The sequence below is a fragment of the Octodon degus genome, unplaced genomic scaffold (assembly GCF_000260255.1).
Source record: "Octodon degus isolate 3935 unplaced genomic scaffold, OctDeg1.0 scaffold00065, whole genome shotgun sequence".
NCBI lineage: Eukaryota > Metazoa > Chordata > Mammalia > Rodentia > Octodontidae > Octodon > Octodon degus.
In genome coordinates, this window is record NW_004524641.1 from 11,518,672 (window position 1) to 11,542,524 (window position 23,853).

Genomic DNA, 23,853 nt, shown 5'->3' on the forward strand with positions numbered 1-23,853 from the left:
CTGACTAGATCCTCCCTAAATGGTCCCCACTGTACCAACTTCTTGAATCCTTCACTTGGTCTCATTAAGTAATGAGCCTGGAAAAATAAGGTACCATGATATAAATTTATATTACCATGAAGGATGAAAAATGGTACTCTAACCAGGGGAAATTAGGGAACTACTCTATTGCTTTTCGGATTTTTTGTTCCTGAGACAGGGTCTTCCTATGTCATTCAGGCTGGCCTTGACTCACTCTGTAACTCAGGCTGGCCTTGAACTGGTGGCGATCCTCCTGCTGCAGTCTCCTCGGTGTTGGGAGTACAGGAATCTGCCACTATGCTAAGCAATACTCTATTATTGTTAAAATGAAAATAGTTTAAACCTCTTACTCTGTAAATCTAAATTAGTTCTACCCAGCAGACTTTAAGATCTTCCAAGAACTAGATATTGTTTACTTAACTTTTAAACTTTTTATTTTATTTTATTTTTGGTACCAGGAATCCAACTTAAGACCTTGCACTTGCCAGGCAGGCATTGTGCCACTGAGCTATATGCCTGGCCCTACCTAACTTTTAAGTGAGGGGCCTAACAGGACCTGTCTGTATAGCTCTGTAGAAATTGTCCTAAGGTGGTCCTCCTGTGATGTCCTTAGGCCCGGGCTAAGGAGATTGGCATCTCCAGGAGATATTTCAAACTAAAACAGAGGTTATTTCAAATCATAGCTCATCTGCATCTCTCACCCCACACCAACTCGGGAATCCTAGAATCTACCACCTCAAAGGCCGCCACTGCTGTGCAAGTTGTTCATGTGGGTGGGACAGATGAAAGTACAGGCCGAGAACTGTCGCTCCATTCCAACCAGTGATGGAGTAGACTCACACAAACGCTCCTCACCCCAGTGCCAACTGAGATGGGACTGAACTCAGATTAAGGCCACATCTCCCAAAGCATAGATATGTAGTACATCGATGTGACTAGATGGTTAGATTTCAATTTAAAAAACATGGGTGACAAACAGCGTTATGGTAAAGTTCCATCACATGATAAGTCCATTAGTCATCAATTAAGCTGCTAGTAGAAAACTCCAGTTGCAGTTGATTAATTTACATTTGCATGCCTAGTAAGAATATTTTAAATTGCATTTGGAGAAATCTATACTTATGTGACCTTCAGGGAAAAAAAAAAACAAACCAACAACAATGGAGGGTATCTTAACCCTCAGGAAAAGGGCCCATGGACAAGATGAATAATCTTATCTTCCTAGATGACAGCGGCAATGGCAGTTAAGAAATTCTAAAGTCTGAATTCTGGAATGAAGTTAATAATCATCTCTTCATAAAGACGAAGAAATGAAAGTTAGAGGAAAGACAGTATGTCCAGTGGAAATAGCAATGCCACACAAACGAAAGTAATCTAACCCACCGTCTCCATGCAACCCTAGATACTATCACCCTGAGAGCACTGTGCGTGTGGATTTAATTTGTATCCCAATGAGGACAAGACAGATTTTAATAGAAATATATGTTGGTTTCAAAGAGTAAGAAGTCACAGAGAAAAATAAACAGCCTCTAAGAAATTAACTGATCAGCTTATTTAGGGTTTATCAGGAGCTGACGCTGCGGACCCACTTCACAACGAGGGGGTGCTGCCCTGAGGGAGGGGTGGGTTCTGCACACCCACATGAGCATGGGTGGTCCGGTGCTACACTGTAGCCTTGTGCCAGTCAGGCAAATCATGATGCTCTGGCCTCTATGCTGCACTGCACTGATTTTTTTTTTCCCCCAAGTCCTCACCTGGAGTTGTTTTCTTGGTCTATTTCTGTCTTTTAGCCAATATGTAAAACACCAATGTAAGAAATTCTTCTCCCTTGCTGTTGAACCATGTGAAATTTAGCAGGTTACACAGTTGCACAAAAGAGCACAGAGCTGTCCCTCCTCTTTTTCCTACTAAAGAAGACCTAAAACTTCCGGTCAGGGCCAGTAGATTAGGAAGAACAATATGCGTGAGACCAAAGCGTTGGAGTGCCACTACAAAGGTGCGTGACAGGGAAAGACAGATGCAAGAAACTTACATGTAAAGGGTTCCACTTCCCAGCCTTCCAGGGTGGCAGGAGGAAGAGAACAAACAACGAGGTAAGAAAATGTCACAAAGAATAATTTGGAAAAGTCACTGTTTTGCACAAAGCATCTGAGGCTCAGGAAGTTTTATTGTAATCAGCTACACTTCTAACCAAAGAGATTTAACTAGATTTTGTTTTAAAAGTCATGAATGTTTTACTCCTCAACTTGAAATGCAGGTTGGCTTAAGTGGGCACACTGCACCAAGCAATGCTTTACATAAAAAGAAAGTTATTACATTTCTGTACAGTATAAATGTCATAAGAGAAGGACCGAGGGAGATACAGAGGAGGAAAGCACACAGCCAGTAATGCATCATCATTAAATCTAAAATTACAAATGTAGAAGATGTGGCATCCATGCAAAGACTAAAAATGAACTAAAGAGAAGAAAACAATTTCTTTTGCTTCTAGGTGGTTTGGTTTCATTTTGAAGAAATAACACTGATTTTGATGAAATTTGAAATAACATTTGTTTCAGAGAAACAACAACAGAAATAAAACCCAACTTTTCCAGGACATAGTAAGGAGGGGGTTGTAGCTTACCTTGCCTCTTGAAACTGCCTTGCAGGCTATTTTAACAATCAAGTAAGACCAGAAGCAGTTCAATCCTTGCACTAGTAATAGCAGTAGGTTAAAAACCCACCAGGAAGGGTAAGGTCCAACGATTTCCCAACTTTCAAATAATGTGGTATTTAACACCCTAAAACAAGAGAGAGAGAGAGAGAGAGAGAGCACAATTACTAAACATGGCATCTCACTTTGCTTCCAAAGGAGTCCTAGCTTGTGCCCTGAGGCAGTCAACACTCTCCCCACCCAGGAAGAGCACTTCAGAAGCTGACCAGCTCCTGGGAAGAGCCATCACTTGAAGTACTGCTGTGGTAGTTATGACTTTCATGGAGATTCCAGCTCAAGTAGTGGACTTTGTCCAGCACACTTTAGAAGTAATTGTGGTAGGACACACACACCACAAAGTTTTCCAGTTTACATATTTTTAAGTGTAGATTTTGTATTGTTCCATAATCAGCACCATCACCCATCTTCAGAACTCTTCATCTTGTAAAATTGAAACTGTAGCCTGGAGAGATGGCTCAGTGGGACAAGCACTTGCCTAGAAAGTGCAAGGGCCTGAGTTCAATCTCTGGTTCCGCCAAAACAAAAACAAAAACAAACAAACAAACAAACAAAAAACCCTTGCCCTCTGTCCCTGGAGACCATCATTCTGTTTTCTGCTTTAGTGAATTTTACTGTTCTAGGTACTGCAAAGGAGTGGAAGCATACAACAGCAGCCTTTTCCACAATAGCCTCAAACTTGATCCATTCGCAGCAAGCACCAGACCTGCCTTCATTTTTAACACTGAGTTATCCATATAAACCACATCTCCGTTCACCCAGTCACCCTTCAGGGGATACTTGGGCTGCTTCTGACTTTTGGCTATAGCCAATAGTGCTGCTACGAGCATGAGTGTCCTAACCTCTCTTCTGGTATATATATGGGACACACCCAGAAGTGGAATTAGTCTGTCATTTGATTTTCTCCCAACCCCCATCACTGTTTCATCCATTAGTTTTCACTTGTTTCCTTGGGATACGATTCTATATTCAACTACTTGTCAAATGCCTACATGATCTTTTAGTTTGCTTTGGCTGAAGTGTGAAGAATACCACTTAATGGTATTAAGATAAAAAAGATTAGCCTAAGATATATTAAGTGTAAGCCACATAAATTACTCTCACAGTAGGAATTAGAATATTCATGGGACCAAACAGAGTGGTCAGTGGAGGCCCTCGATTGTATCAGGCTTCCCCTGGAAAGAACTGACATCACTTCAAAGTAATGCCTTTGAATGAGCATGCAAAGAATTTTTAAAAACAAAAATGACTCGAGTATAATGAATGTATTTAGTTTTAAGAGCAGGCAAGAGTGTGTGCTTGAGTATGGAGAAATTATTTGAAGCAGCTGGCTCTGCATAAGCCCTCATCAGAGCCCGTATAGAGCAGCCACCTGGAGCAGCCACCCAAGGCTGGCTCTAGTGCTGTGCTCCGGCCTCTGCTGGTGTCCAGTCCCAAGTCCCAGAAGCTGACCTGTGTCCTTTGGACACGTATTACTGCCACAGTACCTACAAAGAGCAACACAGCGTCTGCCTAATTTTGGAACCACTTTTACGTTTCTGCTCTCCTCGTATGAAGCTGACCACAGTGCTTGGAGATCTAAATACATTTGCATACGTGCCTCTACAGCATCTGGGTCGGGGGAGCAGTCTAATTCTACAGCAGAGACTAAGTGGAGAGACAGCGTGCAGTGGTTAAGTGGGGCAGATGGAGAATTCTTGAATCAAGGCCATGGATCCTCCTACAAAGGCAGAGGACAAATGTACAGAGAATTTTAATAAAGACACAGTATGATGAGTGCTCTTAAGAGAGGTGAAGAAGAGTACTCTGTGAAGTCACAACATTGTAGCACTTGGGACTATGAATCAAAAAATAAAAGGATGATGGAAAATAGATGTAAGTAGGGCTCCCAACCCAATTTCAGCAACCTCATCCACAGACTAAAATTACACTGTTTGTTTTAAAACCAGTTACACTAGTTATCTCTAGACAATAATGCTGAAATCCCCCAAACAACAGTCTAGAACTCAATTTGACAGTTCATTAAAAGTATAACACTACATGACATGATAGTATTCACTCTCAGGCAGAGGGATTAACATGTGGAAATCTATTACTATAAAAATTACATCCATAGGCCAAATTAGTATAATTCTAAGTATTTCAGTAACATTAAAGATATTTCATAATGTTCGTATCTTCATTGCTGGTGTTTAAAACTTAGAACTCAGAGGGTTTACCATTATTTTAACCTTCTGAAATCAGAATATTAACACTAGAGTTGCTTCCTTTAGTATCAAGACGAACAAGGACAGCCAGTTTTGCCATTACTGTATTGCACTAGAAGTTCTGGTCATTCAGTACAGCAGGAAAGAAAAGACTTAATTTCAAATAAAAAGATATAAAATATCTACAAATATTTTTTAAAGAACAAAAAAGATCCTATAACAAAACGGTTAACAAAGTTTGCATTCTTTTTCCAGAAATTACAGTCATTCAGAACATTAAACATGTTTCAAGAGTGATAGAAGAAAATGCATGGTATCATCCAAACTCTGAAGTTGGGGGAAGGGAAGAGAGACAGAGACACACAGATACTGAGAGAGGGACTGGGAAACAGGGAGAGCGAGAGAATTATAGACTCTTGGAAGGAATGAATCCAAGTTCTTGCAATAGGACTTCCTTTGGTGGATTAGGGAATGTTATATTTTCTTCTTTAACTTGTTTTATCTTCCAAATGTATGCCTACTAATTAGGAAAAAAGTTATTGCAGCCTTTTTTATTCTTCTAAGAGGAAATACCAGTTTATAGCCATGGACCTAGGCTAAGCAAAGCTCAGCTCCAGGTAGTGAGGAAAGGACCCGTTTTCTTTTGTCTTCTGGCCCCAGCTAAAAAACCTGGAGATAACATATGCATGAGATAGGGCCCGGGAGATGGCTCAGTAGAATAAACGCTTGCCTGGCAAGCACAAGGGCCTGAGTTCAACCCCCAGTTCTGCCAAACATGTATCTATGCATGAGATACATTTGTTGACTGTCCTACAATCAAACAAGGGAACTCTGGTATAATAAGAATTCATTTCAAAACTAGCTCTGCTTCTTGACATGCGCTGTCCATATTCTGATATTCAGACAGAATGGTTTCATTTGAATAAAAAAGGGTCCTGGAGGAACAGCAACCATGACTACATTATGCTACAGACCATGAAGCAGCCCTGGCTGGCCTGTAGGCTGAAAGTCTCCTCAGGATTTTAACTCTAGGACTGATGCTGCTGCTTGCCTTAATTTGAACAGGGTGTCAGCGCAGTAGCTGGCAGCAGGACATTCAAGTTAATTTCTGAAATGCTGCATCGGAATTCATTGGCTTTTTCATGATAATCAGTGGCAGCTCTTGAGGTGCCACTCAAAACTAACGGGATTTTTTTGAAAACTGACTTGGCTGCCTGCAGAGACACTTGGGGAAATACAATCAGTGTGCGAAACGAATATATCTCCTAAGGTGGAGCTTGGTATAAAAGCACACACACACACACACACACACAATGCATTGAATAACTTCTGCTGGGGAGACAGGGAGTGTGACATTTGCACTCCAAAAGACAGAAAACCTAGACTGTTGATGTTGAGGAAACTGCTCCTTTTTGGAGCCAAACTATTAAAATGGTGATTACGGTATTTTATTTGTGTTAGGAGGCTAGGGCTATGTACTTAATTATGGCATTAAGAACCTCTGGTGGCAGAATTCAGAACAGCAGTTACCTCTGAGGGAGGCCTGCCCAGGGCACCGGATTCCAGAGGCTTCTGAGATCCTGGGAACATCCATATCTTGATCTGTGTAATGATTACCTGGGGTTATACATGTGCAAATATTTCACAATATAAACATCTGTCATGCTGTGTGCTGAAAATTAGTGCAACATGTAGATCATACTTCAATAAAATGAACAGGAATATACTGCTGTGTGGGCTGATAAACAAACGCACCACAACTTCTGGCTTGAATAATTACTGTAATATCAGCCGGGTTTTTCCCCCCACAGTAGTTTTCTTTCTTTTTTTTTTCCACAGTAGTTTTCATGTTCAATACATTGCTTTAAGAAAAATGTTTTTCCTATTTCCCAAAGAACAGACATTTGACAGCAACAAACTTCTATTGCTGCTTAACTCGGTGGTGAAGAGAATGCAGCCAAAAAGGCCAAGAAAATAAGCATTTTCTTGTTCACGAATGGCAAGCGTCCCATGACCACTAGAGGCATCTCACACTGGTGCATGCTCAGAAGGGCCTATTTTTTTTTTTTTTTTTTTCCCTCCCAGAACCACCCACCAAAGGTGAGCCCCAGGGCAGAAAGCAACTGATCTCCAGACTACCCTCTCACTGGTAAAAAATCCCGCACTGAATAATGGGACTAAGAGACTCGGGACTAAAAGACAGGTTGCCTCTCCTAGCAGTACTCCAGCCTGGCAGTGGGTGCCTGCAGGCTAAGCTGCACTCAGCTGATCCACTGGCTGCAGACTCGCTTTAAGTGCTCTGGTTTGCTCATTCTTAGGGTACAGGGACTCTTCAGCTTGAATGTGATTATCACGGAAATACTATACAGGCTACATGGGGAGGAGATGCAGACACCTAAGCAGTGCAGTCTACAACCATTTTGCTAAGCAAGATAGCAGAGTTGCCTTGTTCTAAGAACACATTTAAGGCTGTGCTCATTTTCTTTCTAAACATTGATGTGACTCAAAAGCATTCTGCTTTCCCCTATACTTCACGACTCAGAAGTGCTCATACTACAGAGGAAAAAGACTTCCGCTCTATCTCATTCAGAGGCAGAATCTTTAATATTTCACTTTTTTTTTTTCACTGCAACTGCCAAGGGAGAGTTTAAATCTGCTATCTGTAATATGTGGTGTTGAGGGCTGGGGAGATGGCTCAGTGGAATAGCACTTCCCTGGCAAGTGCAAGGGCCTGAGTTTGATCCCTGGTTCTGAAAAAAAAAGTGAGGTTGAACGAACATCATCACTTCCAACACTACCCATATTGCACCTCTTCCTTTTGTCCCTAATGAAGAGTCCTGAGACCGGACTGCATCCTTCTGCACAAGCTATGTAAAAACTACAATAGTAACAATAGTTAGACCCACATCAAATATCCAAAGAGAGCCAACATTTCTTCTTTAGGAAACATAGCAAATTCACTATTGGAAGAAACCTTCATACTGGTATTTCTAGTCAGAGCACCAGACCTAAACTACATTTTAGCAAATGGTTAGATAGTCAAGACTGTTCCAAAGCTGAAAGAGCATGCTAATAATTCCTCTTCCTCCTCCTCCTTGTCCTCCTGTTTTGTTTTTTTTTTTTAAACTGGGGATCAAACTCAGGACCCTGCACTTGCCAGGCAGGCGCTTATGCCGCTGACCTGTCTCCCTAGCCCTTCTTTCCCTTTTGACAAGACTTTCGTGCTCACAGCTTGGACTTTTCCACAACACTGGTGTAGGCAGCAGTTGTCTGGTTTGGAAGCACAGCTGCTCGGTACCTTGGAGGCAGGTACCTGTCTCTGTGATATTTTCACTGTAGTAAACATGCAAGTGATTTCTTCCCCCACCACAAAACAAAAATCTGGACATGCACAGGGTAAGCTACTTTTTCATGGAGAGAAGGACACACAAGTTCTATTTCCATATCCAAAAAAAAGAGGTCAGTTTGTTTTTCCTCTTAAGAGCCTGCACAGACCTAGGAAGTAGTCCCTTATCATGGGAAGTCGGACTGGTAACTTCTTGGCTGGGGCAGAGGTTTCTCTCAACAGCAAGCCACTGGCATCTCGTGCCCCATGCACTGACTGCCGATTCCTCAGGCCTCCGCTTCATCCCCCTCAAGGCGTCCCTGTCTCCCTGCCTGAGCTGTGTCTCTGGGGCTGGCTCATCAGGATACATCCTGAGGATTCTACTTCTTTATTCCCACCTTGCTCTGAAACCACTCCTGCCTGCTTTCCCACAGCTGTTCTTCAGTGAGTGGCTACCATGTGTTCAACAAATCTGTCAAGCACATCAGATGCATTGTTTCATTCTGTTTTGATACTAGCTAATATTCACTGACAATTAACTACACCCCAGAAGCTGGGCTCAGGCTTTCCATGTTAACCCATTTAGCCCTCATGAAATAATCTCTGGGATGGTCTGCTTTCCCCACCTCTGTCCTTATCCCCACAGTTTCAGATGAGCCAAGTACGGAATGGGGAGTGTAAACAGCATTTTGGAGGCCAGACAGGGGAGCTGGGGGAGCTGGGATTTGAGGCCCCTGTGTGCTGGATGAGCTCTCGGGGTCCACCACTGCTCAGCACGCTCTATCCAGCTGTCCCAGCCTTCTCAGTTCCTCACCCTACGTGACAAGAAGGTGCACAAACACATTCGCTGCTTAGCATTCGTGATCATTCTCTCTGGCCTGTCATTCTATTCCTGTTTCCTTACTTGCGTTATCTCCTGACCGCAGAATCTGCTTTCTTGTAGCTCTGCCTACCTCAGGAACCCCCTGGACTTCTTTAACAGGTTCTCCCACTTTGGCCCACTCCACTCAATCCTTAAATCCTAACAGAATTATCTGCATTAATCATATAATGCCTTTTACAACTTCCTTGTCATGCATATGAAATATTTAAAATATAAAATCAAAGACATTCTTTGAAACTCAGCTCAGAAGAGAGGATTACCAGCCCCAGGCCCTGTACTTTGCTTTTCTCTTTGGAACAGCTGAGGAATATGTACGTCTCCAAATATTCTTTACTTGAAGCGAAGGTGAGATAAGGCCAACTGCTGCTGGGCAGGTGGAAATCTAAGAGAAAACGAGACTCTTAAGAACTCTTTCCAGTTTGCTATGAATTTATTTATTTATTTTACGTATTTAGTACATGGTTTACAGGGTCTTACTAGGTAGATCAGACTCATAATGATCCTCCTGTTTTCAGCCTCCCAAGAGCTGGGATTTACAGATGTGCCCCACGATGCCCAGTCTAAAATGTATTTAGTACAGGGCCTAACTATGCAGCTTGGACTCATAATTATCCATCCTGTTTTCAGCCTCCCAAGCACTGGGATTACAGGTGCATACCACCATGGCCAGTCTCAATTGCAGTCTCAGCGCACCACAGGGGCAGGGCCAGCATGGCATATGGAGCCTGGGATCGAATCCTGCTCCCTGTATCTGTGTAAGCAAGTGCTTTAATCCACTGAGCTATCTGGCCAGCCCTAGTTTGCTAAGAATTTAAATCCCTCCTCCCATTCTCATACGGCAGGACTGGACAGCATGCTCTGAACACTCCCACCCCCCTAAATTCACATGCTTTTCCCTTGAAGGGCTATCTTTTGCTCATGTCCACTGTAGGGACAGTCTTAGCTTGGCTAATGACAGGCTATGATTTTTCTGGTTGCTTTTTTCTTCCCTTAGGAATTTATTTCTTTATTTGTTTATTTATTTATAAGAGAGAAATAAAGGCTAAATACCCAATCTGGAATCCTGCTTGTGAGATTATCTGCTTTAGCTCTAAAGTTTTTGAGTTTAATCAGTTAACTGGCCTAAGGCAGCAAGGCCCGTCAATCTTAGAATTCAATGAACTTATCCTGAGGGACTCTACTGGCTCTTGCCAAGAAATTGGAGACTGAAAGTTTAATCACCCAGCAGAAAGGTCCCATCTGTTGCGGGACTATTTATGATAGGAACACAGAGATGTCGCTCTAGTTACTTGGTTCTTGGGAATATCATCCATTTTCACTTCTCGTCAAGTACTTTCTGAGGAGGCGGGGGCCATGTGTATTTTCTTATTAATGATTTAAACAGACCTCCCTCACGGGGAGGGCTCTGAAGCCAGACGAGCCTGCAGGGTGGCAGGCATGGGGTTGCCGCTGTCTCGGTCAAAGCCCACTTGGTGAGATATGGTCTGTACATCCCTAGTGAAGGAAAGCACTATAGCACCCATCCTTACACTTCTGTGCCAGGAGGGTCACAAAACCTTGGTAAAGTACTTTAACATCTAGTTTACCGAAGAATTGGTTTGAAGAACTTCAGAAATAATAATACTTTCTCTGAAAACACTTGCATGTTTATCAGATTGAGTCACCTATAAAGTGGGCAGAGCAGATATAATACCATCTTTTTGCTCAGAAAAACCAAGATTCCAAAATCCTATTTAGTTACCCATGGTCTCGATGTAGAGAGGTTTTAGTGTTTTAAATCTAATCACATTATCTGTAGGTCTATGTTTTAAAAATTACATCAAAACAGAGCATATGTACTTTCCATTAGATTTTCAGTAAAAGACAGCTAACAGCAAAGTAAAGATATCATCCACGTCCACACTGGTATACCAGAAAGAGTGCTACTCCTCTACTGTCTAAAAGTCTTCCCAGAAGGTTCCAGCAGGCTCTTGGCTCTGGAAGAATCTCAGTGTTTAATTGTTTGGATATCAAACTCCACCTGTTTGGTTTAGAACCTCAAGGAACATCAGCATTACCTTAGAAACTGCATATTCATTCCAGGTGTCAGAACTTCAGGAAGCTTTGGGAAGTGGCTTTGTGGCTGGCTGTGTGATTTGTCAGCCTTACAAGGAAGTCTATGTTTTCCTTCAGGAAATACTGATTACAACTGAATATACCTAAGCTGAAAATAGCAGATCCAAAATCAAAACTTTTTGAATCCTAATATAATAATCAAAAAGTTTCGGATTTTGGAGCTCTTTGGATTTTCAGATTAGAGCATTTCAGATTTCTAGATGAGGGATGCTTAACTGTAAAGTCTCTGCAAAAGTTTGCTAAAGAGCTTTCTGACCTCTCTGTTCTTGTGTCTTAACTTGGAGACTACCTCAGAGCTCCTTCTGAGCTATGTTGTCATACTCTCCCTATGTTTGATGCCTGGCTTCCCACATTGCTAGAAACTCGGGCCTGCTCATGCCCTGTGCTCAGGTGTCCCCTAATGACACTGCCCTGGCCTTTCCACCAAGCCATGCCAGCTCCTTCCACTGGAAGTTGGGGGATGCGGAAGCACTTGGGGTGGGCCTGGGAAGGGGGAGATGTCTCTTACTTCTTTCCCCAACTGTATTAATTTCCCCTCTAGGTGTGCAGGGGATGAGGTGGGGGTATAATCTGGTGCAGGATTTCTAAATGGGCATGAATTCTAGCAAAAGTGTTAAAAGAAAAGTACTTTTTAAAACAACTTTATCTGTTTTCATTTAAATGTTCCCAGGATTCAATCTTTAATTGTATCTTACAGATATATCCTTGAAAAGTTTGGAAGTGTTGCACATAGAGAAAATATATCACAGGCCTACTGTCTTAAGGGGAACTCTACACTTTAGGATCTTTATTCCCCTTCAGTTGGCAAGGGAGATATAGTAAACATGCATTCAAGAAAGAATTGCCTCCCCCGGAGTAAATCAGATGAAATTCTAAAACGCTTCAAATCAAGGAGAAAGAAACCAAATAAACACCTGCCTCCTAAACAAAGAAAGAAAATTGTAGGAGAGGAAAAGTAGAGTTTTAGATTAGAAAGAAATGTGCTTGGAGGCTCACAGGTTTGAAAGAAAAATAACACACAAGCAACTCTATGTACAGAATAATAACCAGGCACTTTCTCAACAACGACAAAAAAACCCCCATGGTATTTTAGTTAAAAAGAACTGAAATCATGTTATCAACTAGAATAATTGCTGTAGAATATAATGGATGTGCTTGGGAGTGTGGGTGGGAAGCGAGGCTGCTCAGAAAGGAGCTGATGGTACTGAGCATTACATTTTGAATTAGAAGTCTGAATACCCCAGCTCAAGACTCAGCTCTATGCCAGCACCTTAGGGACTTATTTTTCCAAAGCCGAAGTTTCCTCACCTAAAGAAAAAGGCCTAATACAAGATGATTAATAGAGATTTCTTAACACTAACATAAGTAGCACTATGAATTCTTCAGTTTTTCAAATTTACCTAAAATGTCACTTGTCCTGATTGCTTTTTCCATGTAAAACGTATCTCCTATGTACAGAGGTGCTCTTCTTAAATGAGTCGTATGTTTCTTTGTACTGGCCTGACGAGGCTAAGAAAATGAGAGGGAAAATGTTATTTGGAGTTTTCCTTTTATCTATATGGGGCAGAGAGCAGAAAGCTAAAGGAAAAAGTCTAAAATCCCACCTATGGAAGAAGCCAAGGAAGGACTGAAGGGCTTCAGAAACATCCTATGGGCCAGAACAAGCGTGCCTCCCTGTGGCTCCAGAGCACATGGCAACTGCAGAGCCTGGGCTTCCAGCTCCAGGACATCCAAGCAGACCACAGCGGCTAATGGATTCCTCAGGCAGCACTGAGCTTATCATGTGGCAGCTGCCAGCCACCAGCCAGCTCCCTGTCACAGCCCCCTCTAACCCCCACTGCCTGTAGCTTCAGCGAGCAGCAATACCCCAACCGGGTCAGGCATGGTGTGGCACCAGAAGCAAGTCTACAGTGCTCACTTCCAGTTCCCATTCAGTCCACAAAGTGGGAAAGTGCCAACAATGGGTTCATAATGTTCTTCTAATTTTCAGTGTGTGCAGGCTTGAGGTGTGAACTACGTATGTGATGCCACTTGGAACATTTCTGTGTCACACTTAATCACTGTTCTTAAACCCCTCCTCTCTGTGGCCAGTATGTTCAAAAATAAAAAGACATCTTCTGAAATTATAGGGCTATCTAGGTCATTCCTAGAATATCAGAGAAAATTTTGAATAGTTTCTTAGTCACTTTTCTTACCCAACGTTAAAGGAGGTTTGTTTGGCTCACAGTTTGTAGAGGTTTTAGTCCCTAGTTGGCTGGCTATAAAGCAGGGCGATGGCAGAGGGTCATTATGGAGGAGAAGCAGTTCATGGCAGGCAGAAGGTAAAAGGCAACAAGGCAGCAAGCAGTGAAGCAGCAATTCACAAGTGATGGCAGCCCTCTTTCTGTCCCTTAAATTCTACCCAGGCTATATGCCATGAAGGTGGGTAGCACTAACACCCAGGTTAAGCCTTCCGATAGTCCACACCCACAACTAAGCCAAACAAATCAGTGGACTAATTTAGTCACCACACACCCTTGATTTCAGCATCACGCACTTAATACCAGCACCACACACTATGGATCCAGCCATGTCTGAAAAGCTCCTCCTATGACCACATGAGGATTTGGAGGCACATCTAGACACAAGCTACAAGAGATGGATAGGACTTTGTCTATATCCTGAGTTTACAAATAAGTGTGAGGAATGTATAAGCACTTGATTATCAAGGTAGAATTTCTTAAATATAATAGGTCTTCTGAGAAAAGGTGGTACTGTAGGCTAAAAAAAGCAAAGGGTATATACATGCATCAGGAATAGCTAACTAGAGTACCCATAAGGCAGTGGTCAAAGAAGGAATGTTGCCTGGCATCATTTTCTAGGATGTCTTTCTTGCTGGGAAGAGAAGTCTGAACAGTAGAGGGGCAGACACATAGCTCAGTGGATTAAAGCAGGTACAGGGTTCAGAGGTTTGATCCCAGGGTCTGCCTTGCTGGCCCTGCCCCTGGAGCAGACTGACATGGCAACTGAGACTGGGTGTGGTGGCGTGTGCCTGTTATCCCAACTCTTGGGAGGCTGTAAAATAGGCGGAACACTACAAGTCTGATCTTGTAGTGAGACCCTGAACACCCTGGAGGTCCTTCTCTTAAAAAAAAAAAAAAAAGAAAGCTGAACAGTAGAATGCAAAGGCATTCCTGGATGATTTGGGCATGTGTGGTGATGAGCTTAAGGCCTTGATTTAGAAAGACTCTTAGAGAAACTGTGTTTGGGAGTGGTTTCCATTAGAGAGAGGGGATGTGGAGATGTTGGATAGCAGGGCACCATAGCGATCTTGGTCAGAGGACACAACACTATCTTTAAAAAGGATGAAAAAACAGGGTCTTTGGAAACACAGATGCTCTTTAAAAATAATGTCCTGAGATTATCGTTCACAAAAAATAAGTACTCCAGAGAAGTGTAGAGCAGTGAGAGAAGGCCAAAAAGAGATTCCTCATGTGAGAGCAGTATTTATTTATTGGGTTGAGGCTCATTGGCTCACACAACCCAGTCTGCAGCCCCCCACCCGACCCCAGAGTGCTCTGTGTGCTCAATGGTAGCTGAGCGATGACAAAGAAGCACCTATACCCTAAATCACAGCCTCAATCCCTTTTCCCTTCAGGAAAGGTGATGGAGTGAGTCAGTTGGAACCACTGGGTGTTGGCACCACAGTAAATAAGACGTTTCCTGTACACATTGTAGCCTGCAGATACTTAGCATGACCTTTACTGCTACAAGCTGACACCTGGGCTGGCCAATAGTCACTTTTGGAGTAACAGTGCTTCTGATCAGAATGCTATCATTATATTTATCCCAACAATATATACTTTGAAGCTTCAATACGAAAGCCAATAAATGTTGACAAGGGCAGCTTGACTCATTATTTAATAATCAAAGTCAAGTGGAAGTAACTATATTAAGTTCAGACTACGTGCTCAAAACTGCCAGGAACTATGGGGAACACAACTGTGGGGGAACACTCAGACGACTCACATTCTAGGTGAGTGCCTTGGTTACTTTTCTCTCATTGCTGGGACAAGATACCCAACACCCAAAATTAAGGAAGGAGAGGTTTATCTGGCTCACAGTTTGTGGAGCTTTCACTCCATACTCAGCTTGCTCCAAGGCAGAGTGGCACATGGCTGAGAGCAGCAGTTCATGGCGGGGAAAACAACAAAGAGCAAAGGGAGAAGCAGCAGCTGTGGCAGCTAGCAAGCTTCTCTCCCTTCCTTATATTGTATGCAGGCTATCCACTCCAGGGCAGGTGTAGCACTCGCACCCGTAATCCCAGCACTGGATCAAGAATTAATCACAAGCTCTAGAACCTGCTTCATGACTGCATGGGGCTTTGGGGACAGCTAGATGCAAATCATAACAATGAGGAACTGGCATTGAAATATAAACAGGCATAGTATTCTATTTGGCTGGTAATATTATGGTGCATATCAAAAAGTAAACATTCTCTAAGCATGGGATTCTTTTTCCAAACATTTACCCCCAACGAAGCAACTCAGGATTTGTGAGATTTATTGAAAAAAAAAAAACCCATTTATTTAAATATTATTTATGATAGTAAACTATTAGAAATGCTCTAAATACTGCTAAAAGATAAGAAACAGTAATGATATTTTTATATTCTATAACCATATAATTATGTTAGGATACACTTCAGGAAGCATGTTTTATTTTACAGTTAGTAAGATGGAACTGTGATACAAATATGTAGATATGCGGCCTGTAGGTTTCTACTTGTACTCCTGTTCTTCACCTGCCAACATCAGCATCAATAGTCCTGCAGGGAAACACTCATGGTGCTCTACCAGGGCCTTCCTTCTTAATACATAGTTTTTGACTAACTGATGAATGCACATGAGATTTTGACACTTGTATAAACTATAGACACATCTACTGAGATGCGTCAAAGTCAGCTTTCATGGTGATAGGGCCTTTTACTGTGAAACTAGTGTCCCTTCTTCTAAGGAATCTGGATTCCTTCCTCTTGCAGTGACATGTGCTTCAACACTCCCGTTCATGAGTCAATAGTTTCTAACCTTCTGCCCACTTGAATCATGACATTTGGGTGGAGCCCATCGCTGAAGATTAAAATCTAATTTGTCTTGGGGAGATCCTGGAAATTAGAACTTAAAATATGCCCCAGATGCAATGTGTAGTCCAGTTTGGGAACCACCTCTGTAGTCCCTTCCCTTTTGAGCCTCTGCTTGCTGCCAGCAGTTCACTGTTTTTTACTTTTTTAAAAAAAAGTTTATGCATTTGGTACAGGGTCTCACCATGCAGCTCAGACTCATAGTGATCCTCCTGTTTTCAGCCTCCCCAGTGCTGGGATTATAGGTATGCACCACCACACCCTGTCTTGGTGGCCAGCTCAGTGCATACAGGGCAGGGCTGGCATGGTATGTGGTACCTGGGATTGAACCTGAGTCCCTGCACTTGCCTAAGCAGGTGCTTAGTCTGCAGAGCTATCTCACTGGTCCTATGTTTTAAAATTTATTTTGAGTACTAATTCTGAAAAACAAAAACCGTTTTATTGACCCATTCCTATTCTGAGTAGAGAATGGTGAACACGGGCATGCACTCATTGTGGGTGCCTGAATACTTACCAGGTAAAACCCACTGTTTAAATTTTGCTCTCTTCTGCTCTTGAATGGGGACAACAGAGCACATGTTCCCAAACTGCCCCAATCATGAGCCCTCACTCTCCAGTTTCTTCCTTACTGTCCTTCACCCCAAGCTTATGCTTAACCTCCCAGAGTCTTGCAGAAATTGTTCTTTGGAGAAAGAGCTTCATGAAGCATGAGTCTGTACACTGCTCTAGGAAATAAACAGACCCAGCAGTGATTCTGGTAAGGGAGGAGCCCTGGGGTCTGATGAGGAAGCCCAGGCCAGGAAGACAGCAGTGTAATGATCTCTGTCCACGGGAGTAACACCAAAAAGTGGTTCCTAACTACCAACTAGCACAAGACAGTCCCTAAAAGTAATTGGGAGGGGGAGAGGAGGACATGAGGAATAAAGTCAATTTCTATTCAATGATAAAAATACTTAAACAATATTTGTGGCCCACTTTGGGGGATAAGTACACACATAAGTGGCCTATGCTGGGTGCTTGCTATTGTTGACTTGTATTCCATGTTATGATGCCTTGGGTCATTTAACATCCAACTTCTCAAACTGGGTTTGGGGGTTAGGTTGGGTCCTCTATAGTGTGAGGCCTTGGGGTACACTACGTATTTGTTACCTGAAAGATTTTGATCCAAGTAAAAAATCAGTCTACCTTGAAAGGCAATCCAAGTTCCAAATAAGCAGCTATGTACTCTAAGGGGATAGGTATTCTGGCAGCAGGGAGAGTCCTACTGCTCCTGCTTTGTCTCTTCCAACTGTCCATTGCAATTCAAATAAAGCCTTAAACACCTTCCATCAGAACCCACAAAAGGCCCTAATCAGCTCTGCTTCTGCTTCTCCAACTTCAGAACTTCTCCTTGTTTATCCATCTTCTTTCTGTTCCAGAAAGAGGCCAAGGTGACTCCCACCTGAGGGTGTTGACAGGCAGCAGAGGTTCACTATGATCTGTCCCATGACTTGTCCTTGAATGTGTGTCTATTTCATTTCAGATGTGTGCCCAGGGTCTCACTGCTGCTCACTGTAAACCACAAGTTCAATGATGATGTGTATTGGACCTGCTTTGGGACTGTCATGGTCCTTGCGGACCCTAAGTGAAATGCTATGGCTGATTACGTGGCCTACATGGTCAATTTCTGTTCCAAGCACAGGGACAGCAGGTGGGGCCCTCCCTTCAGCAGTCCTCAGGGTGTCCCTGATGGGCACAGTGACTGCCAAGGATGGATGGAGTAGAGCTATGCCCACACCTCCACTGTAATACTTATACCCACAGGAATAATTTTTCAGTGTATAGTGCCATGATAATTGTCTTTGGCCTGTTTACTATTAAGACTTTAGTTTTAGTGGAAGCATTAGACACACAACAGAAAAGAGAATGAGAACATTAGGCTTCTGGAATAAAGTTATTAGAATGGTAGGCAATAAAGAAGATGAAATCTCACATTGAGGCTAATAGCAAGTGACTTTGGAGGCCATTTAAAAGGAACAGTGGAACAGGCAGAAATGAAGCAAATAGTAACACCAACAAAATGCTAACACTGCATTCTTATCATGATCCACTGAGATTGTTTTTCCTGTGCAGAGCAAGAAGAATGACAGTAAAATTGCAGTTCAAATTTTCTCCCCTTAATACTCTGGCTGAAGTCGGGACCTCCACAGCTGCAAAGCTGCCAAAGACATTCTCATCCTTTGAAATGGATCCTCTGCTGAGTTGGTGTTTTCAGGCGCCATGTGCACAGCCCTAGGACTTTGTTTCCTTTTATGCCCCTGGTCAGACCCAGCCTCAGAGTGCTGCTGTGGCAGCTAAGTGTGGTACCACAACACCTCTGGACAGCAGAATGTCTTTAAGCCATGTCTGCCTGTGGCTATGAAATAAACATTTTCCTAATCACTATATGAACTTTAGACTCATTGCCACCATACTCAATCACATAGTCAAAATCATGTTCATGATAATCTAAATTCATTTCCCGGCTGTTTGTTTTTTTTTAAAGCTCTAAATCCATGTATTTAAGGGTTGGTGTCACTTCTTAGGTATTTATCGAGCAACTCCAAAACCAAACTCATTTTACCTTTGAGCTCTATTTCTACTCCCATTAACATCACCATCACAATCACCACTTCTGCTCTGCCAGTCCTATTATTAAACATTTGACTCCAGAGATACATTATCCCTTTCATCACCAAGTCAGACAATTAACCTAGACTCTACAGACAGAGTGAAAGAGCCTGGATGTGAAGACATGGTTCCTCCAGAGTCTGTTGTTAACTGCCATTTCCTTAGTCAGGAATGTGGCATCACCCTTCATGCCCACTGTCTCTTATCCAACCCTTCCATGACAATGTGATTCATCTCCGAAATTCCCTGGAACCCATTTATTCCTGTCTACTGCTGTGCTATCCTAAACCACCACCATCAACTTCTGTCTAGGCAGCTTCTTTTATTATTTATTTATTTATTTTGCAGTACTGGGGATTGAACTCAGGACCCTATGCTTGCCAGGAGCAGCTTGTTTAATAAACTTTCAGTCTTCCAACATGTTAGACCTTATTTCAAAGTGATCATAAAAAACAAAACAAAACAAACACCCAATTTGAGCAATGAAGTCTTGTGGTCTTTTTTCGTCAGGAGGTGGTCATCCAGATAATCCAAAATACATATTTTTATTTCTTGTTAAATTAGACTATGTGGACAATTTCATTCGTTTTTACCTGGGAATCAAACTCATGACCTCATGCTTGCCAGGCAGGTACTGTGCCACTGAGCTCTATCTCCAGCCCTATGTGGATGATTTCAGAAAGCTCTTGTAATTCTTAAGTAGATCGATGAATTGTCAAGGGGCCAAACCAACCCTGACTCATTCTTTGGATGGCAGCCTCAAGGTCACTCCTCTGACTTTCAAAATAGCTGGTTCCTAACTAATAGTGATTGCCACGGCTTTATAAAACCACATTACCTTATTAAACCTTTCAAAATCATTGCTAATTGGATCTGGAGTGTCTACACTACCTGTACCCCTCTAAATATTAGTTATTTCCCTCTTATTTCTTCTACATTCTCTCCATACTACAGTAGATAGAGTAATTGCTTGCAACATTTAATTGAAAATTCAGCTATTGATGCTTAGCAAGTAATAAAAAGAAAATACAATAACAGCATAAAATAATGAAAGCAAATAAAAAAATTTAAACAATATGTGAGAATTCATCAGTCGTTCCTCCAAACTCACTCAAGACAGAGGACAGGCATCTTCTGTGCCCTTGTTCCTTCTCAGCTCCTAATCCTTTTATACCTAGTGCTCCGCTCTTGGACAGGCACACAACAATGAAACACAATAAATTTTTTTCTCTTCAAATACTTGTTACTTAAAACTTTCTAGGTACCACATACAAACTTCATACAAACATTTAGAAACTTGCAACCTTCAGCATAAATGGGTTAACTTACTTGATTTTTACTATGAGACCATGTTGTTGCACACATGGAAAACTTAAGACTTCATGGAATATTTCAATATACTTTTAAAGTCTACACTCAAAACCTCTTTTTCTCATGTGGTCTAACTTAAGAACTTATTTCCTGACCAACATTCTACTCCCCATTGTGCCTCATTCTCACCTCTCTGTGTTTGGTCACGGTGTTGCCTGAGGCTTGGTGTCTCTTTCTTCTCCTTCACTGCCTGGTCAGTCTTCAAGAATGAACATTAAATATTGCTTCACCTAAAGCATTCTTGCATCCTTGCTCAGAATTAACCAAAACTTCTGCTTTTCCCCTACTGCAAATTTTGCTATCTTTGTACATTACTCCTGTCTTTCTTCTGCGGCTTAGAACTAGTTGTCCAGTTGTCCAGTTTAGAAGTAGAACACAAGCTCCTTGGGGCAAGGGAATCTTATTCGTTTTGGGTCCCTGTTGTTTAGCTTGGAGCCTTAGTGAGCTTTTGATCTTAAGTTCCATAAAAAGAAATTTCATGAAATTTTCTTTGACCAGTAACCTGTTAAGACATCTACAATGCAAGCGTCAAATCACAATGTTCGCTTTTACTCTTCCTTCTAAGTCTACTCCTTAGTGGACTATTTAACATAATACATCCAAATTCCAGTCTGAGGAATACTCATGAATGCTCCAATGCAGCTTTAAGCTTTCTGAAGTTCCAAACTTCCATAGTCTTAGCACAATACATGTACCATGGTGTTAAAGCAGTCACTCTATAACAAGGGCAAGAAACACAAAGTGACTTTTGTCTGATTCCTGATAAGCTACCATTATTTGTTACAATCTCCACCATCTGTGATGTAAAGCTTTCACACTGTCTGTCACCATGGCAGCACACAGCCATTCCCACCTCTTCTTGCTGGTCAGGGCAATGGGTTCTGTGCAAGGCAGCAGCAGGAGGCAGAGCTGGGATTCCATTCCCAACTTTGCTTGTCAAGGAGAGATTCCTATCCTAACTATTCATAATGAGTCTCTCAGCCTGTATATCAACTAGAACTAACATTCACATTTAAAATTTTTAATTTCTATGACTGAAAATTTCAAATACATGCATGAAGAGAAAATGCATACTGATGCTCCTTCCAACATGCTCCAGCAGCTTCAGCAATAATTTTCTTTTGCAATAATTAACTCATGGTCTACATGTCTCTGACCTCTCCTCCCTCCTCCTTTGGATTATCTAGAAATTAGTGCCCCAAACACTATTATTTCATCTACAAATACTGTATTTCAGACTTTTTCTATACCCAGCCACAATCCCACTATCACGTCTGCAGGCATTAACAATTCACTTCACCTACTGATCCCATTCAGATCCTGCTGTGGCCATGGCTCTTAGTATTTCCCTACCAATGGCTCAGAGGCACACTATAAACTGAACGCTGGCTTAAGACTATTACAATGCCACTTCCAGGCCAAAGGAAAACAGCTTCTTCTCTCAATGCTGCTTAATATTGAATTCTGTTCTTGGAAACGAGTTGCATATAACTGTACATCAGCTTCTTCATAGGTAAAAGACACAATCATTTGTACACAGCCACAATATCCAGCTTAATGGTCACTCCTCTGAACACCAAAGATCTCATGCGTGGATACTTATGTGCAGGATTTCAACTGTACATCTAAACAACTTGTTTTAGACACTGAAGCCACTCATTTATCCTCTCACCCATTTCCTATGGATATTGGCATTAAAGAATTTCAAAGAGGTAGTATTGAAAAACAAATGTCATAGTTTTCAAAAGGTTGCTGCAGCAGTTTTTTCTCTTACACATTACAGAAAAAAAGAAGACATTTACAAGATGAAGTGTCTTTCTTCGAGCCAATATTGAATTTTCCATTGTTGGTGCTCAGCCTCTCCCGGGAGGCACCTAATTGAATCATTCTTGAAAGGTTTCCATTGTGTCTCTCCTCAGACCATCCTATGGGTTGTAGGCGCATTCGCTGCAAGTACAGCTCTAATGCATGATGCTGTCATCCTATCCCTCCCTCTGGTCACCAGCACCACTGCTCAGGCAGGCTCTGAAGAGGCTGGTGCACTTTCAGGTCAAGAGGAGGTCAAGGCAGACAGATGCAGGAAGAATGGCTCTTCACAGGGAACAGAGAAACAGCAGTGACATGGTATAGTGACACCAACTATAACCTGATCACAAATTTGAGACAAGATAAGTTTGCTGAGGCACATTTCCCTGACAAAGCCGAGGCCAGCTAGCAGAACAGTGTTGTTATGGTACCCGAGGGCAGGACGGGGTGAAAATAAGAGGAGTGTGGGGGAGGGAGGACCACTGGCATGCCATCAGCAAGTCTGTCACCTTGCCACCTGTCAGGCCAGCACTGTCTTTATACACACACATCTCAATCTGAAAACCTAACAGGAAAATGCCAGCTAGCAGGAGAGAATTCTTGTCTTTGACTAAATGTTGCAGCTACTTGAGAATTATTCTCAATTTTTCCTGTTCTAACTCAGATTCTGACCTAATCAATTATGTCCTCAATCGCCTCCTGTGCCTCAGTTTCCTCTGCTACCCATGTTGACAAGCTGCTTCTCCACGTATGTGAGCTGCTGTCTTCCAACGAGTGTAACACACTACGACACGGTGAAATTGTCAGTGTACTTTTACGTGTATGCTTATGTTTAATCCACACAAAAACTCTTGTCACAGAAGGCTTCATTAATTATGCTTGCTTACAATGGAGACAGCAAAAGTTGCAAGAAGAGTGGTGCTATGACTAGGTTAATGGAATAAATTAACAACAACATTAAAACCTGAACAGGATTCTTATTTCTTAGTCCAATATTATTTCCTCATCAGCTTATTGAAGAGTCTGTTTTGAAAAATACCCATTTAGTTGTGTGACCCCAGTTGAATTAGTTGCTATGCTTCTATACCTTTTTTGGGGAGGAGATGTGTAAATCATTACTTGGCGCTCAGTTGCAGCACTATTGATGATTTCAGAATAAGCACAGCAGGGCTAAAATGTGCTCCACTGACTGAATGATCAAAGAGGTGCACTGTTCGACTGAGCAGGAAGGAGAGAGCCATCAGTCTTGTCACTGGGGAGGGAACACATCTAGTAAAGAACTGGTTTGTGAATATTGTATGTATTTAAATGCTTTGATTTGTGGGTGACTGATTCTTAAGTTTTTTAACTCAGAAGGCTTTTTCTTTAAAAAAAAAAAACTGTTCTATTTATGCTTAAGGATCTGAAATTTTATAGCATCCTTTGCCAAGATTGTAATTATATATGTGGGAGAATTTTTAAAATCAACAATAAATGTCTTGCGCTGTGAGGAGAGCAGCAGGACTCCCACACTCATGTCGTGGCAGGAGGCACGGAGTGAGTCGGTTCTTTTGAATCATTCCTGAAATGTGCTCCAGATGCGTGAAGACAGATCGCTAAATATAAACCTAATTGCGTTTTACATTTCTGTCCCACTGCTAAGCAACT

At 42.1% G+C, this 23,853-nt stretch overlaps 1 protein-coding gene across 3 annotated transcripts in view; it reads right to left on the reverse strand.

Annotated features, from left to right (window-relative positions):
- Cers6 (ceramide synthase 6) overlaps positions 1–23,853 on the reverse strand; it is a 317,328-nt gene that overhangs the window by 1,390 nt on the left and 292,085 nt on the right. For 2 of the 3 annotated variants that reach the window (XM_004634783.2, XM_023719164.1), the window contains 2 exons: positions 2,645–2,801; positions 2,054–2,077 (listed from right to left, as the gene is read on the reverse strand). In XM_004634783.2, the coding sequence (XP_004634840.1) occupies positions 2,054–2,077; positions 2,645–2,801 (181 nt within the window). The remainder of the gene's footprint in view (positions 1–2,053; positions 2,078–2,644; positions 2,802–23,853) is intronic. The other variant, XM_004634784.1, reaches the window with a different exon arrangement.